The sequence below is a fragment of the Saimiri boliviensis genome, chromosome 1 (genome assembly GCF_048565385.1).
Source record: "Saimiri boliviensis isolate mSaiBol1 chromosome 1, mSaiBol1.pri, whole genome shotgun sequence".
In the NCBI taxonomy this organism is placed as follows: Eukaryota; Metazoa; Chordata; class Mammalia; order Primates; family Cebidae; genus Saimiri; species Saimiri boliviensis.
This window is the reverse complement of record NC_133449.1, coordinates 290,262,653-290,277,588: the sequence shown is the minus strand read 5'-3', so window position 1 is coordinate 290,277,588 and position 14,936 is coordinate 290,262,653. Positions and strand designations below refer to the sequence as shown.

General features: G+C 39.9%; 1 protein-coding gene across 11 annotated transcripts in view; it reads right to left on the bottom strand.

Moving 5' to 3' along the window:
- CTNND2 (catenin delta 2) overlaps positions 1-14,936 on the bottom strand; it is a 937,699-nt gene that overhangs the window by 588,302 nt on the left and 334,461 nt on the right. For all 11 annotated transcript variants that reach the window (XM_039468167.2, XM_039468169.2, XM_039468187.2 and 8 more), the window contains one exon: positions 7,170-7,282. In XM_039468167.2, coding sequence (XP_039324101.1) covers positions 7,170-7,282 — 113 coding nt within the window. The remainder of the gene's footprint in view (positions 1-7,169; positions 7,283-14,936) is intronic.

Genomic DNA, 14,936 nt, shown 5'->3' with positions numbered 1-14,936 from the left:
TTTGTCTCTGACCTCTAGACACAGATTTAAAGGGCTTGTGTGATTAGGTCAGATCAAATAACCTATTTAGGAGAGTGAGGCCCCTGTATATTTACATTCCTGGTATTATACAGTCTGCAAAAACCAGGTCATGATGGGACCTGGCTGGACACCTTGGAATTCTGCCTCCCTCAAGTAACAACAAATTTTCTTCCAGCTAATAATCCTCGGAAGCATGCTGGGAATGAGGGAGTTATTGAAGAGACATACACATTTGGAATCTCTTGATAATCCAGGAGGAAACTAGGCTGGCTGAAAATTCCAAAGAACAGTTCATTTTCTTTAGGAAGGGCACAGGTTGCTTTCCATCGGCATAAATATTAACAGGTGATTTCCAAATAAAACAGAGGAATTATTTCAATAATTAACAAAGGAGGAGGCGACTGAAATTCATAAATCTAGATATCCATGGTGAAGTTAGTTTCAGAATCAATGTTTAACGGAAAATGGTGCAAATCCCAGGTCTACATTTTGAAAATGTTCACTCATTCTTTAGTCAATTAACAAGTATTTCTGAGGAAAAGTTCCATGGCAGGTACCATCTTGGTGCAGGAGACTCAGGAATGAACATGTCAAGGTCACCATCCTGAAAGGCTCACAGTCAAGAGAAAGAGACCTTCACCTAAATACTGATAACAGCAACACTTGGTGAGAAACCTGTGTGTGTGTGTGTGTGTGTGTGTGTGTGTGTGTGTGTGTGTGTGTGTGTTTGAGAGAGGGTCTCACTCTGTCACCCAGGCTGGAGTGTAATGGCACCGTCTTAGCTCACTGCAGCCTTGACGACCTCTTGGACCTAAGTGATCCTCCCAACTTAGCCTCCAGTGTAGCTGGAACTACAGGAGAGCACCACCACACAAGGCTATTTTTCTGTATTTTTTTGTAGAGATGGAGTTTCACCATGTTGCCCAGACTAATCTCGCGCTCTTGGGCTGAAGCAATCCACCTGCCTTGGTCTGTCAAAGTGTTGGGATTACAGGTATAAGCCACTGTATCTGGCCTGTGAGAATACATTGGCAGGTATATACAGGTGCTGGGTGGGACCCAGGTCATCAGGATCTGGGTCAACCTATAGCTTAGAGCAAAATAACATGGAGTTTGAAACCTATGACTGAGGTCCAGATCCCAACTATGCACTTATTGTCTATGTGGCATTGGTGAAGTTATTTAACATCTTAGCCTGTTTCCTCATCTATATGATGTGATGTGCAACCACCTACCTTGCAAGTGGTTGCACAGACTAAGTAGGTAACAGGTAATTGGGAGCTGTTGGGTCTACATTAGCACCACTACCACCCCCTTTTCTGGCTACCAAATGTGTGATTTGGCTTGGGCATAATTGTGCAAAATCATTGTAGAGGAGTATGGAATTTACGAGATTTCCCCCAGGGCCATGGCTGGCCATGTGAGGCCCTCTGGTAAATATTTTTCATACATTTTCATATTATATATCATTAATTATATAATTAATATACTATATAGCTATATATGTGTATGTGTATATGTTTATACACATGTGGGGGGATTGTGGGAGACACACACATACACATACAGAGAGACAGAGACAGAGAGAGAGAGAGAAAGAGAGAGAGAGAGAGATGGGATGTAAGTCCCTTCCCTCCCTTACAGCTCTGCATGCTCACAGGTGAGATGGTGGTGCCTTACAACCATCAGGTGAATGCTCGGGTTCTCACAGAGAGGTTGACTTAGGGTCACGACACCACTGAGACACCCAATGAAAAGAACCCTGTCTACCCTCAGGCTTCATGTTAACTAAGGCTGAGACAATAAATGTCTCCTCTGCTACAGTCCATGTTAGTCTAATATTCTATGCTCCCCACTTCTACCACATAAAATGCATTTAGCATGATGCTTTAAACTGTGATCCCTTGAATAGTAAAATGGTGGTTGTTCTATCTTCTATATCCAGGTCTTACCTAGAGGATTCACAAGGGCCAGAGCACCGTAAGTCTCCATGTTATGATATCCTGCCTGCCTCCCCAGCCTCCTGAGATCATTCTCACCATTGGTGCTTTCCAGGAGTGGCTGGAGGGTGCACAAGGGCAGGGCGCATGTAATCAGAACTGCCATCTGCTTCTCTGCAGCCTGCTGTTGTTACCATCTTTCTCCTTCACTGGGGGCTGTGGCTCTGCTGTCCTTGGGCTACAGTCCACGTCCTCACTACTGGACACCTGACAAGTGGAGCTCCCTCCCTCTATGGCCTTCTGATGCCCAGTACCAGCTCTGTTAGAGACATTACCTCAGCAAAGCCCTGAGACTACCAGCGACCCAGCTGCAGAGGCCATCTGCAGACATGCTCACCCACATGCTGTGGCTCATTCCCCAACCCTTGTGGCCTCTACCTACTTTGCTCAGTGTGGCCCACATTGCCAGACTCCTCCACGTCCTACCAAGGACCCATTCTTCCTGGTTTGCTCTGCCGTGGCTTCCTCGTTGGCAAAGTGGAGACGATGATGACACTTAACTGAAAAGGTTTCCATAAGCATGAAATCAGGGAAAATGGAAAATTCTTCCAACAGTACTAAAGTTTTTCCCACAGGAAAAACTAAGGAAATGTTGGCCTCACTCTTTATAATTGTTATTGTTGCCATAAATCTACATCATTCTCATCAGCATAAGTCTTCTAAGAGTTACACCTCATTTAGGAGCAGTCCATAGATAGGACTGTCAGTCACACTCCTCGTAATTGTTACTCTGGTCATAAATGACCTGATCATCATCATCATCATAAGTCTTCCAAGAGTCAAGGCCCCTTTAAGAGATGTTCATAAGAGAGGTTCAACTGTGATTTGAATTCCATTTCTCTACCATTATGGTACTGTTGCCTACGGAAATCAAGAAACATGAATAGGCACCTATTTAGGTGCCCTGAAATTTTCATTAACACTTGGAGAAATCTCCACCCATTGTTTGACCAAAAATTAAAACAGCCTGTGGCCGGGCACGTATAGAAGGGTCAATTGAGTATTAGCCCCAACCCATCTCTGATGCTTTGTTAAGTTACAACAACTGCCAAAGAAGAGAAACAGTCCAGTCTGCGCTGATCGAGAAGACATTCAGAAGGACAGGAGCCCTGAGCTGGGCCACCAGATCTACAGGAAGAGGTAACCCACGCTAAAGAGGAAGGATACTTCTAGGAAGAAAGCAACATAGGCCCTGAAATGAAAAATCATGGTGCATTCATAGAATCGCAGAAGTGGAGGAAGCATCCTTCACAGACATGGTTCTGGTTTATGTGTCCTGCAGATCTATCTCACACCATGAATTTGGGCTGAATACATGCAAAGTGATGAGTCTGAATGCTGTTTTGGGGTCAACGGAGAATATGACAAGGGCAAGGACTCAGGCAGGTCTCCAGGCAGGGTCCTCAACCTGGAAGAGGACTGAATGGCTCACTGAGCTGCCAGATAACACCTCATTGACAGGCCTAGAGACGGAGGAAGGGGCCTTGGGCGCAGCATGAGCCGGATCATTGTACTGGCTAGAGGTGAAGGGTGGCTGCTACCAAGAGGGACTTGATTATCCTCTTAAATAAAGCAGGACTTGATCACGATCCTAAATAAAAACCATCATCTGTATCATGTTCCTGCCTCCGGTCTGGATAGTTCTTGGGAGTCATGGAGAAAAAAATGAAACCCAAATCTCTATTTGTAGGAATGAAGAAGAATCCAATAGCTTTTTGATCTAAAAATAGGTTCTGGGTGAGGAAAGCCAAGACAGAAAAGACATAAGGTACAAAGTAAACCTTTAGCTCTAATGAAAAGCACCAGTAACTTCTTTCCAGATAACTCAGAACCCGTAGACAGTCACTCAATGGTCTGAAATCTGTTTAGGCAAGTCTGTGAAGAGATGAAGAGATCATAACGTTCCTATTTGCAGGTAGTTATAACCTAGAGAGGTGCGTGCAGAAGCTGATCTGCTGCAACAACAAATATCTCCAGATCCCTTGTCCCCCAAATTCCTAGCATCCTCCTGTACAATTGGGTGGACTGTTAGAAAGATGACTATTTCAAATGCATACTGATAATTTTTTTTTAATTGAAATGTTGATGTGACTACTTGGAAAGAGATCTTAGGGCAGATGCAGTGGCTCCCTCCTGCAGTCCCAGCACTTTAGGAGGTCACGACTTTGAGACCAGCCTGGCCAACATGGTGAAACCCTGTCTCTACCAAAAATATTTAAAAAGCCAAGTGTGGTGGTGCATGCCTGCTGTAATTCCAGCTACTTGGGAGGCTGAGGCAGGAGAATCACTTGAACCTGGGGGGGAGGTTACAGTGAGCCCATATTATACCACATTTGCACTCCAGCCTGGGCATCAGAGCCAGATTCCATCTCAAAAAGAAAAAAAAGAGAGATCTTGGGAGTCTGATGGAGCAATTCCTATCACCATCAAAGGCAGAGGTAAAACCAAATTATATTTATTAGTCATTTCTACCTGTTATATGCAAATATGTCTGGCAATTGTGACTGGATTTTGTTTCATTTCCTGTAAGAAACCCTTCTACCCACTCTCTAGTATCATTGACAGGCATGAATCAACATCAAAATTACCAATTAGGAGACTTTTAAAATAGCCCTCTTTTATAAAAAATTTTGTTGAAATTCTATTTTTGTTTAAAAATCCCTTTTGATATGCTAACTAGGTTAGTCTATCACCTTTAGCGAAGACTTGAATTTCTAAAGGTGCATTGCTGAAGCCAAGCAAACAAGTAGGTTATGGTGAAAAAAAAAAAAACAGTGGAAGCTATGCTATGCATTGGCTGTTCTCCAGAGAAGTATCAGTAAATACTTGTATCATACAAATGCAGATTCATATATTAAAGATTTCCAGGGTACAAAATAATTAAGCCAGATGAAGACTGATATTATACATGGCAAAGGGAAATAATTAGGCAGTGTCTTCTTCATTCAACACTATTATTTAGCACAGGTTTCACACAGATTTATTGATTATGTATCATAAGCTGTGAGCTAGACATACAAGACACAGTGTAAAGAACCAAAAGTTGTCACCGTATAATTTTTCTGTCTACTTTGGAATTCACTGATGTATTTTATTCAAGACACTTTGGATGTAATAAATGAAATCAACCTGAGACAAATCAAATGATGGAAGAGGACAGGTTTTGGGAAGGTAGCAGCTGATTTCATGAAATGTAACATACGAAAGGCAAGTTTTCCTAATGAAAACGAAACTGGTCTCACTGTCTTTCACGGCCATATGGTTTCTCTGCTGGGAGGCTCACTGCCACTCTAGAGTCCTCCAGTAGCACACAAGCCACTATGGCCACCATTGCCAAGCACCCAGTATTGTATGTCACAGATTTTGGGTTGCTTATTTCATATCTTCCAGAGTAAGAGCCCGGTTATTCACAGTCTGGTCAGGTCCATGTATGGTCCAATCAGGAAGTGGAAATTGATGCACAGGTTACTACACAGTTCCCTAGACCTTCTCCTATCAGGGGCTGGGGTTGGGTGAAATCATGTAAAAGGTGTACAGCATGAAAAAATGTCACACAGAAAGATTAGGAACATGAATTGAAAAGGTAAACCAGACCAATAGTGAAACAACAGCCTTCAAAGCGAACTCAGTGTCAATTCAGTGGTGCATGTGGACCTATAAAATCTGGCAGCCTTAGCTTTTCAGAGGTTCAGCTTTAACAGGAACCTCTTCATACATATAAAATTAGATGTAGTAAGCAAAAACACACTTAAAGCTGTTATTTTTCTCTCTCCCTAAATTCACCACCTTCAATTAGTTGAACTTATAAAAACCAGCTTCAGGTGAACACAATTGACTTTTCATTTTCATTATCCATCCTGCTTTGGTTAATCTGGATGTTCAGGCAAGTCTGTGATGAGTTTAACACACCACGTTGTACATATTTGTAGCAACATATACCTAGACATTTGGATGCAGAAGCAGATGCTTCCACATACCCTAAATAAAGTTTTGTAATGAAAAATGATATTCCATCCATGTGGTTAACCCCACTTAACAACACAGAGTGCAGTGTTTTCTATTTAAAGAAAAAAACTAAGCAATGTTAAAAGTTTAATAGCATATGACTCCAATACGAAATGCTCCAATTACAAAGTTATATGCTTACAAAGATAAAATATTTTGGAGCAACACATATAAAGATATTTGTATTCTTTTGCAGCAGCAGGTGGCTAAGAGTCCACCAAGTTCACGTTCCTGCTTCCGCAGAGTGGCTGCTGACCCCAGGACCCTGCCCCACTTCCATCTAACAGGGGTCATGTGACTGATACTCTCTAATGGACTCTGAGTGCAGTGATGCAACTGACGATGCAATTCAGGATGGAGCCACAGGGGATGGCAAGGCCATTAAGTTAGAAAGAGGTCCTGAGCCACTATATGGAAAGGAAGTGTTTTCAGTAGAGTGCCTAAAACACATCATCTAACAAGTGTGTTTTTGAAAAATGGAAGTTAAACCTATGTCTCTTTCACACACATATGCACACATACACTTACATTTTCATGTATGAAAGCCTGGTTCTAAGGGGGATAATTTTATTTTGTGGTCAAGTGGCTAAAAAGTGTAGGTTTAAAAAATATATGTTTAATTATCTCAAGCTAATCACTAATTGAAGAATCATTTATATTTATGAATGAGTAAATATTTTTATACATGGGAATTGCACATATGGTTCATATTCAAGGGGTAATTTTGTAACTCAGCATTATGTATTAGCAAACAATACTGGTTCCATCAGAATGTTCTCACTTTTCTTTCATGAAACTGGAACTCTGGATCATTTAGAAAAAAAAAAAAAGAACGAAACTGGGAGCCTGTGACTTGGCAATTCCTGATTTCCAGCAAGCTGGCTGAATGCAAAGCCTCCCTTTGTCTAAAATTACATATAATTTGCATTCAGGGCAGGCGTTAATTTTGTTAAAAGAGTTTCAAGTACAAATCAGGACATTTTGGACACCTTCTGAACATCTTAAATCAGGCCAGTTACAATTTCTTTCCAACACTTGAATGAATGTTCCAACTCCACCGCTGGGTTGGAAAGAAGAGAAATAGCACGATTTACGCACAGCGGCAACTCAAAGCACAGACAATGAACAAAGCAGCGCTGGTACCTGATGCTGCTCATGCTGCCGGTCTCGGACCCCAGCTTGCATCGCTCCAGCTGGCTGGCTACGATCTGCCGTTCAGCCTCCAGCTCTCGGGTCAGCCTCTCAAACTGTAATTCCTGAAAGAAACCCACAACAAGATCAATTCAATCATCTACATGACAGGTGAAATTCAGACCAAAATGATAGGATGGTGGAGGGGGAAAATAGGATATTCCAAGATGTCAAATTTGAGAAATGTGCAATAAAACTAGGATTAGAAGGTGAGACAGACTTGTGGCCGGATGGCTGTGCGACTTTGGATAAGTTATCACATAAGTATCAGTTTCATACTCTGTAAAACAGACTTAAAATACTTATTTAATAAGATGGAAATGAGGATTAAAGGAGATACTGTCGTGAAAAGTTTTCCAGTGCTATTTTTGTCAGATGGTCAGCACCGGCAGATACCAATACTCCTGACACCACAAGTATAGCATTTAATAAGAGAATAGTTCAGTTTTCAATTATCTTTTAGAGCATTGTATTTATTCCCCACTGGCCTTCTGGCCGACTCTGTACAGTATACTAATGTTTCTTCATATGACTTACATATTATAGATTAAAGCAAATAATGCTTTATAATCCACACTCTTTACAACTTTGCATTCCAGCAGAATGATAATGATACCAATTCTATACAGCCTCATTACTAAGTGAATAACCTTTGAGATATTTGATGTATTGCCTTAAAAATTAGACAACTGAACCAAAGAAAAATGCTTCTACAAAACTGCTTCAAATCCACCGTCAAAAACGTTAACAAAAAATTCAATAAGAACTTCAACAATCTCAGCTGTTCCAACTACAGGACTTTTGTACCATATTTTAGTACTTATGCTTTCTTTTCCCATACATGTAGGTGTTTTAAAAACTAAAAATAACTATAGCAAATCATGTATTTTAATAAGAAATGGCAGGGAAAGTTTTTACAACATCACATTTAATACCATTTTAAAAATTACCTAAATAGTTGTGTTTTGGGGATGAGAAACAAGATGCTTTAGCTTTCTGATACTCAAAAATAGCTTAGGAGTCAGTTTTGGAGAATTTAAACTCAGAAAGTGTGCAGGAATGTATCTTTCCGGAACCTAAGATTTTATTTACTTGCTACCCCAGGTTACTCTTGCATGAGATTTAAAAAGTAGAATCTGGTGTGTCCCCTATTACATTAAAACTATCCTGGCTCTTTTCCATAGGTGAAGATTTTTTTTTTAATGTTGACATTATTTTGAGAATCGAAGTAAAAGACATTTTGCAAATGAGAGCTTAATTTTCCATTTAAGGCACTAAAACCGAGGAAGCATTTTATTAACTTCAAACTTTTATTCTTACATATTCTGAAGGTCATCAAGTATTATAGGTTAGAAATTAATAAGACCTCTGCTCAATGTATTTTACACATCTAACTTCTCTTTCTTCTCTCTTAAAGTTCTACTGCTTTTTTTCTTTTTGGCGATTTCTTTTCATAATATCCAACTACTGGAAGATTTTTCATTTCTAGACTTCTTAACATATTGTATCTTAAGTCTCTCTGTTTAACAGGAAACCCACTCATACTTTTTTGTTTTTGAGATGGAGTCTCACTCTGTTGCCCAGGCTGGAGTGCAATGCTGTGATCTCAGCTCACTGCAACCTCTGCCTCCTGGTTTCAAGAGATTCTTCCGCTTCACCCTCCTGAGTAGCTGGGACTACAGGTACTCGCCACCATATCTGGCTAATTTTTTTTGTATTTTTAGTAGAGATGGGGTTTCACCATATTGGCCAGGCTGGTCTCGAACTCCTGACCTCGTGATCCACCCACCTCAACCTCTCAAAGTGCTGGGCCCACTCATACTTCTAAATTGATAACACCTTTAAAAACATAATACTTGAAGACACTACAGAACTCCTCACGGGCTGATGGAAATTCATTCTTTGCAGCATCTAAAGTACTTTAATTTGCTGCCCACTTTCCTGGGTTATAGAAGTTCAATATGGTGAAACTGTGCAGCTATCGGATTCAGAATTCATAAACCAGGGACTCCTGCTAGGACAGATGCTGCTCTTGGGCATCCGTGCTTCAGGCTGTGACCTCTCCATATCTCACAGGAGGGGTGACAATGGGAGATGACTTTCTCATATGCCAGCTTCCTTCCCAGCACTCAGATTTCAGGACTCTTCACCCATTCATGTAGATCTGTGGTTGCATCTGGCTTTATTTTCCTTCCCTCTGAAGGAAAAACCTTAGAGTTGTTCTTCTGGTGCAGTTTCCTGAGTAAAGAAGTCTTCTGTCTTGACAGACCTTAAAAAGGTATGTATCTGATTCTCTCATTTTGGAAGACGTTTTTGCTCTATTAAAAAAAAAAAATACAGTTATCCTTAACTGTATTTCTCTGTATGTCTATAGTGTTTCTTTTTAATTTTTCTCTGCTTTTAAGATTTTCTCTTCATCAGCAGAACTGAAAAATTCAATGATCACGTTGCTTGGTGTTGCTTTCTTCATGTTTCTTATGTTTAGGTTACTGAGCTTGGATCTCCGGCTTTGTAGATTCCACCGTATCTGAACATTTTAAGCCATTATTTCTTTACGATTGTTTTTCTCTTCTCCATTATTTCCTTTCTTTCAATGACTCCACTTAAGTGCATTTTAGGCCACTTGGAATTGTTCCACAGTTCATGGATTCTCTTGCAATTCAACTTTTTTTTTTTTTTTCCTTTTGCATGTCATTTGGCTAGTTTCTATTGGTGTCTTTGAGTTAACTAAGCTTTACTTCTGCAGGGCTTAACCTACCATTTATCCCATCCAGTGTACATTTATCTCAGACAATGATGAATCAAACATCTCTAGAAGTTTCGTTTGGATCTTTTTTGTATCTTTCATGACTTTAACTTTTTGCACATGCTGACTATACTTATATTAATTATATTTTTGTTAATTCTAACATCTGTGCCAGTTTCAGCTGATTGATCTTTTTTTCTCCCCAGTCTGGGTCATATCGTCTGCTCCTTTGGAGATGTGATAATCTTTCAACACAGACATTTTCACTTTACCTTCTTGGGTTCTGGATAGCTTTGTATCCCTGTAATTGACTTCAGCTCTGTTATGAAGCACATTAAGTTATATAAAAGCAATTTGATACTTCTGAGCCTTGCACTTTAGATTTGTTAAGGGGAACAGAACAGCATGTAGTCTAGTGCTAATCATCCTGCCCTACCAAGGCAAGACACTTCTGAAACTCAACTCTCCATGCACTATGGGGTCTCCTACCTTGGCTGGTGGGTGCTGGCATACATTCCCAGCTCTCTGTGAGTACCAGGCACAATTTCCTCACATCCTTTCAGATGGTTCTTTCCCTGGCCTCTGGTAGTTTCCTTACATACAAGGGATGTTCAGTTGTCTGCTGAATATGAGAAGGGGCAGATTGCCTTTCTGATATTTGGACCCATGAAATCCCTGGACTCTCAGCACTGTCTTACTACTCAGGCCACACCAGGGTTCCTCCTTTCTGTACTGCTGTGGGGAAACTCTCTCAAGGCCATCATTTCCTACCTTACCCCAAGCCAAGGGTCTATGGCTTTACAGGGAAAACTGTTTTGGCCTTGACACACCACTGGGGCTGGGATCTATCAAGATGTAACCACCCTGCCCTGGAATGGTATTCTCTTTGGAGTTCATATCTGAGCTTGTGAATGGGAACAGGAAGAGCCAGAATGGAAGTTCTCTAACTTGGAATGACTGATTGATTTTTCAACTGAGGATTGATTTTTCTTCTTGGTATAAGACATTCTTGTGGCCTAAAGGCATCTAGAGAACACAGAGCACCTTCACAAGAATAGATGAGATTCCATTGCACTAGAGGAACTTAAACTGTGGGGTGACTGGAAAGACGACATCATCCATCTCTAACACAGTTTGAGGTTTGAGGGAGGACAGACCCTCAGGAATGAATAAGCTGCTGAGTTTCTAGGAAAATTTGAGACGGAACAGCATTCAAGAGAGAGATGTTGCTAATAAGGGCAGGTGAGTACATAAGAAGTTAATTGGAAAATTAGAAGTATGTAAATTATATTTAGTAAAACTTGTAATTCTGGTTACAAGTAAATACATACTCTTCAATTAATTCAGTGAAGGTGAGACTGTAAAGAAAGAAGAAGAAATATCTTTAAAGGTTATATAGATTTGCAGGGTAGAAGAAACAATAGAAGCCAAGAAAATAAATAGAAGGTAATTCTGGGGCAAAGGACCACTAGTATGGCATTTTCCTGGGTAATTCCGGTGGAGAAATGGTGATGTAAATTAGGCTCTGAAAAACATAATACAGAGACTGTCCAGAGACATTAAGACTTCATGGGAATTTAGTGTAGCTGGTGGTTTGGAGAAGACATCCAACGGCAAAAAAAAAAAAAAAAATAGTTGTAACAAAGAGCAGAGCAATGTTAGAGAGCCTAAATCTTCCCACTGTGTAGAAATTACTTTATGTAAAAGATCATAAATATCATGAAAGCATTGGAGATATGATGTAAAAGTTCATTAAAATTTACAAAGAACCAGATTTAAATGGTTTCATCCTAGAATAGCATATTATTGACCGATATAATAATACATTGGGATTATTACAAGAAAAATTATCAAATATTTTATAACTTTTATAAATTGATGATTTATTTGGTTTAATTAAATGGAGTTTATTAAATGTTTTTAAGTAGATAAAAGTATGTAAACTCTCTTGGGGGGACTTAGTTAACTTAGTATGAAACTGAAATAAAAAAACTCATGTTCATAGTTTCATAGTTTCATTACTTCCTTCAATAAATATGTTACTTAACTTTGTGCTATAGCATTTGCTGGGATGGTACGAGCCAGATTTGAGGAAGCATAAAAATGTACAATTGTTAAGTCTTAACAATATTGAGGCTTCGTCACGTCTATGGTCTAAATGCCTGTGTTTCCATGCCCTGCCCAAGACTTGTGTGTTGAAATGCTAACCCTCAAATTGAGGATATTAGGAGTCAGGGTCTTTGGGAGGTGACAGGATGAACCAGGAAATGGGCCTTCACCAGACACCAAATCTGCCTGCACCATGATCCTGTGTTTCCCAGTCCGCAGAACTGTTAAGAAATGTTTCAGCTATTTATAAGCAATGCAACTTACGGTATTTAGTTACAGCAACCTGAACAGACTAAGACAAGATGCACGTGCTATTTTTTTGTACAGTTTCATTTCCTTTCACATACAACATTTTGTTTTCCCTAAGTTAACAACTTGGAGTTTTTTTTTTTTTCCTTTGCTTGGTTGTCTACAGACTTAATCAAACCCCCAAATTTGTATAAAACTTCTCTCAACACAAACACATGAAATAACATGTCAGTGTCAGCTACTGAAGAAATCTCTCCTAGAGTTTTTTGACCTGCTCCAATCTGGCCTGACTCCCTTCTCTGCACAGCTATCTTCTGGGGTCTCCATCTTCATGCCTCTCTTCTGTGGATTCCTGTCTCCTCCACAAGTTGTCTTCTTCATTTTCCTACTTTATTTCCTTTCCTGGCAGAAAATGTCTTTCCAGATATACAGAGATAGAATGAATGGGAGGCATTATGCTTTGATGCTCTGCACATCTTTACATGTTTTTATTCTACTCTCCTACTTAGTGAATAATAGCAATGGGTAAAGAAATAGAGAATTCTAGGCTGGAAATCATTTTACTTCAGGGTTTTGAGACAGTGATTTTTTTTGCTTCTTTACCTTCCACTCTCCAATGCTGCTCCTGAGAAGTGTGAAAACTTTCAGTTTTTTTTTTTTTTTTTAATGAAATCTGCGATTACTTTCTCCCAGAAAACATGTTATATCTTCTCTTTGTCCCTAGTATTCTAAGGTTTTGTGGCGACATGTCTTGATATACCTCTATTTTTAGATATGTTTGCTGCATATTTAGTGATCTATTATTTAGGGACCTTTTATTCAAAAACCTATTGTTTATTCTAAGCAATTCTTCTGAAAAATTTTTATTGCTTTTCTCCTCCTTTTAAATTTTTCTTGTTACTCTTGCTTCTCTTGTTTTTTCTTCAACTCTCCTTATTCAAATGCTAAAATGTAGTCCTCAAGGTTTCTTCCTTTAGTCTTCTTATCTTGTTCTGTTTCTTTATCTTCTATTTTACTTTCTGGAAAGGTTCCTCAATTTAATCATGTAATGCCCTAATGAATGATTCATTGCTATTATATGCTTTTAACTTCTCAGAGCTAGTTTTTATTCTTTGAATATTTTAATTAGCATCTGGTATTTATTCTATGAATGTAAAATCATCTCTTTTCTTTCTCCACAATATTAACGTTGTCGTGTTTGTTTTCTTCTCTCTGCATAGTTCCGGTTTTATGATTTTCTGTTTGTTTTCAATACATATTTGTGAAGGTATCTCAACTTCCCTGGCAGTCTGCTCATGTGTGAGTGTCAGGGTGAAAGAACTGACCTCTTGTATGAGCACCTGCATGAGTGGGGCTTGTTAGCTGTGCCTTCCAGGAGAACCACTGGGTGCAGAACATCACTGGGCATCCCCTGAAAAGGCTCTTCCTAGCTCCAGCTTTGAGTGTAAACATTTGTCTGCTCTTTTTGCACAAAGCTGAGCAAGGTTGAGGACGGATGACTCTCAAAATTTAGAACTGTATTCAATACCACTTTTAACACTTTTTCTTGTGGTCCCCGAGTCAAAAGTCTTAATTTCACCCCCTCCAGAGAATATGCCTTTAGTTTTTGCTATGGTGGGTAGCGAATTTGGAGGTCTAGCTGAATCTAAGCGAGTGTACAGCCATTCTCTGTGGCTTATTGCTGTACTTCATGCCCCAGGCACCCACACCCCGTGCCTTTGAGAGATTTTCCTGTGTAAACTGGTCTATCATTTAACTTGCCCCACTGCTTAGAACTCCATTCCCTTGGGTATAATGAGTCATTTCCCACTTTGTCCATCTATCTTATTTTATCCATTGTAAGTCACACATTTTTCACACTTTAGTATCGCTGGGTTTACTAGCTCATGAATTGGGATGAATTGCAATTGACAGCGTGTGACTCTTTATAGGAAGTATTGTTGCTTGCTTCAGAGTGCTGTAAGTAACTCTAAAAATTGGTAGCCTCTCAAACTTGATGTTTATGGTTTCTTATTTACCCACCCTCTATGTTTAGGGGCTTATATCCTTTTAAAAGTCTCACTGCCATTTTGGCAAGGAAGCAGGGGTTAACACAGGGATCCAATGCATCTTCTTTATTTGGCAGTAAGGTCATCTTCTAAAATAACTTGGCAAGCTCAGTGCAAATGAGAACATTCAGAGTCAGAGTGAACCTAAAACACCTCAGGTTTTTGTGCCAACTGCTGAACCCCTGAGTTGGAATATTCTAGTGGCAAAGGTTGGTCCCTCTGCTCTGCTTCCAAGCTTAATCATAACCTATACCAAGGTTCTGGTCATATTCCTGTTTAAAAAGAGTTAAAGACTGTCTGAAGTCCCATGCTTCAAGTTTCAGTCATTTTCCTGTTGTGTCCTCTATTTCTGAGATTTGGGTTCTACCTAGTTCTATTTTGAGCAAATCTCTGGGTCAATAATACAGAAACCCTTCTCTACGTCTGGGCCTGTACAGAAGCATTCTGTAGACAAGGCATCCCCAAACTTTTTACACAGGGGCCAGTTCACTGTCCCTCAGACCGCTGGAGGGCTGCCACATACTGTGCTCCTCTCACTGACCACCAATGAAAGAGGTGCCCCTTCCT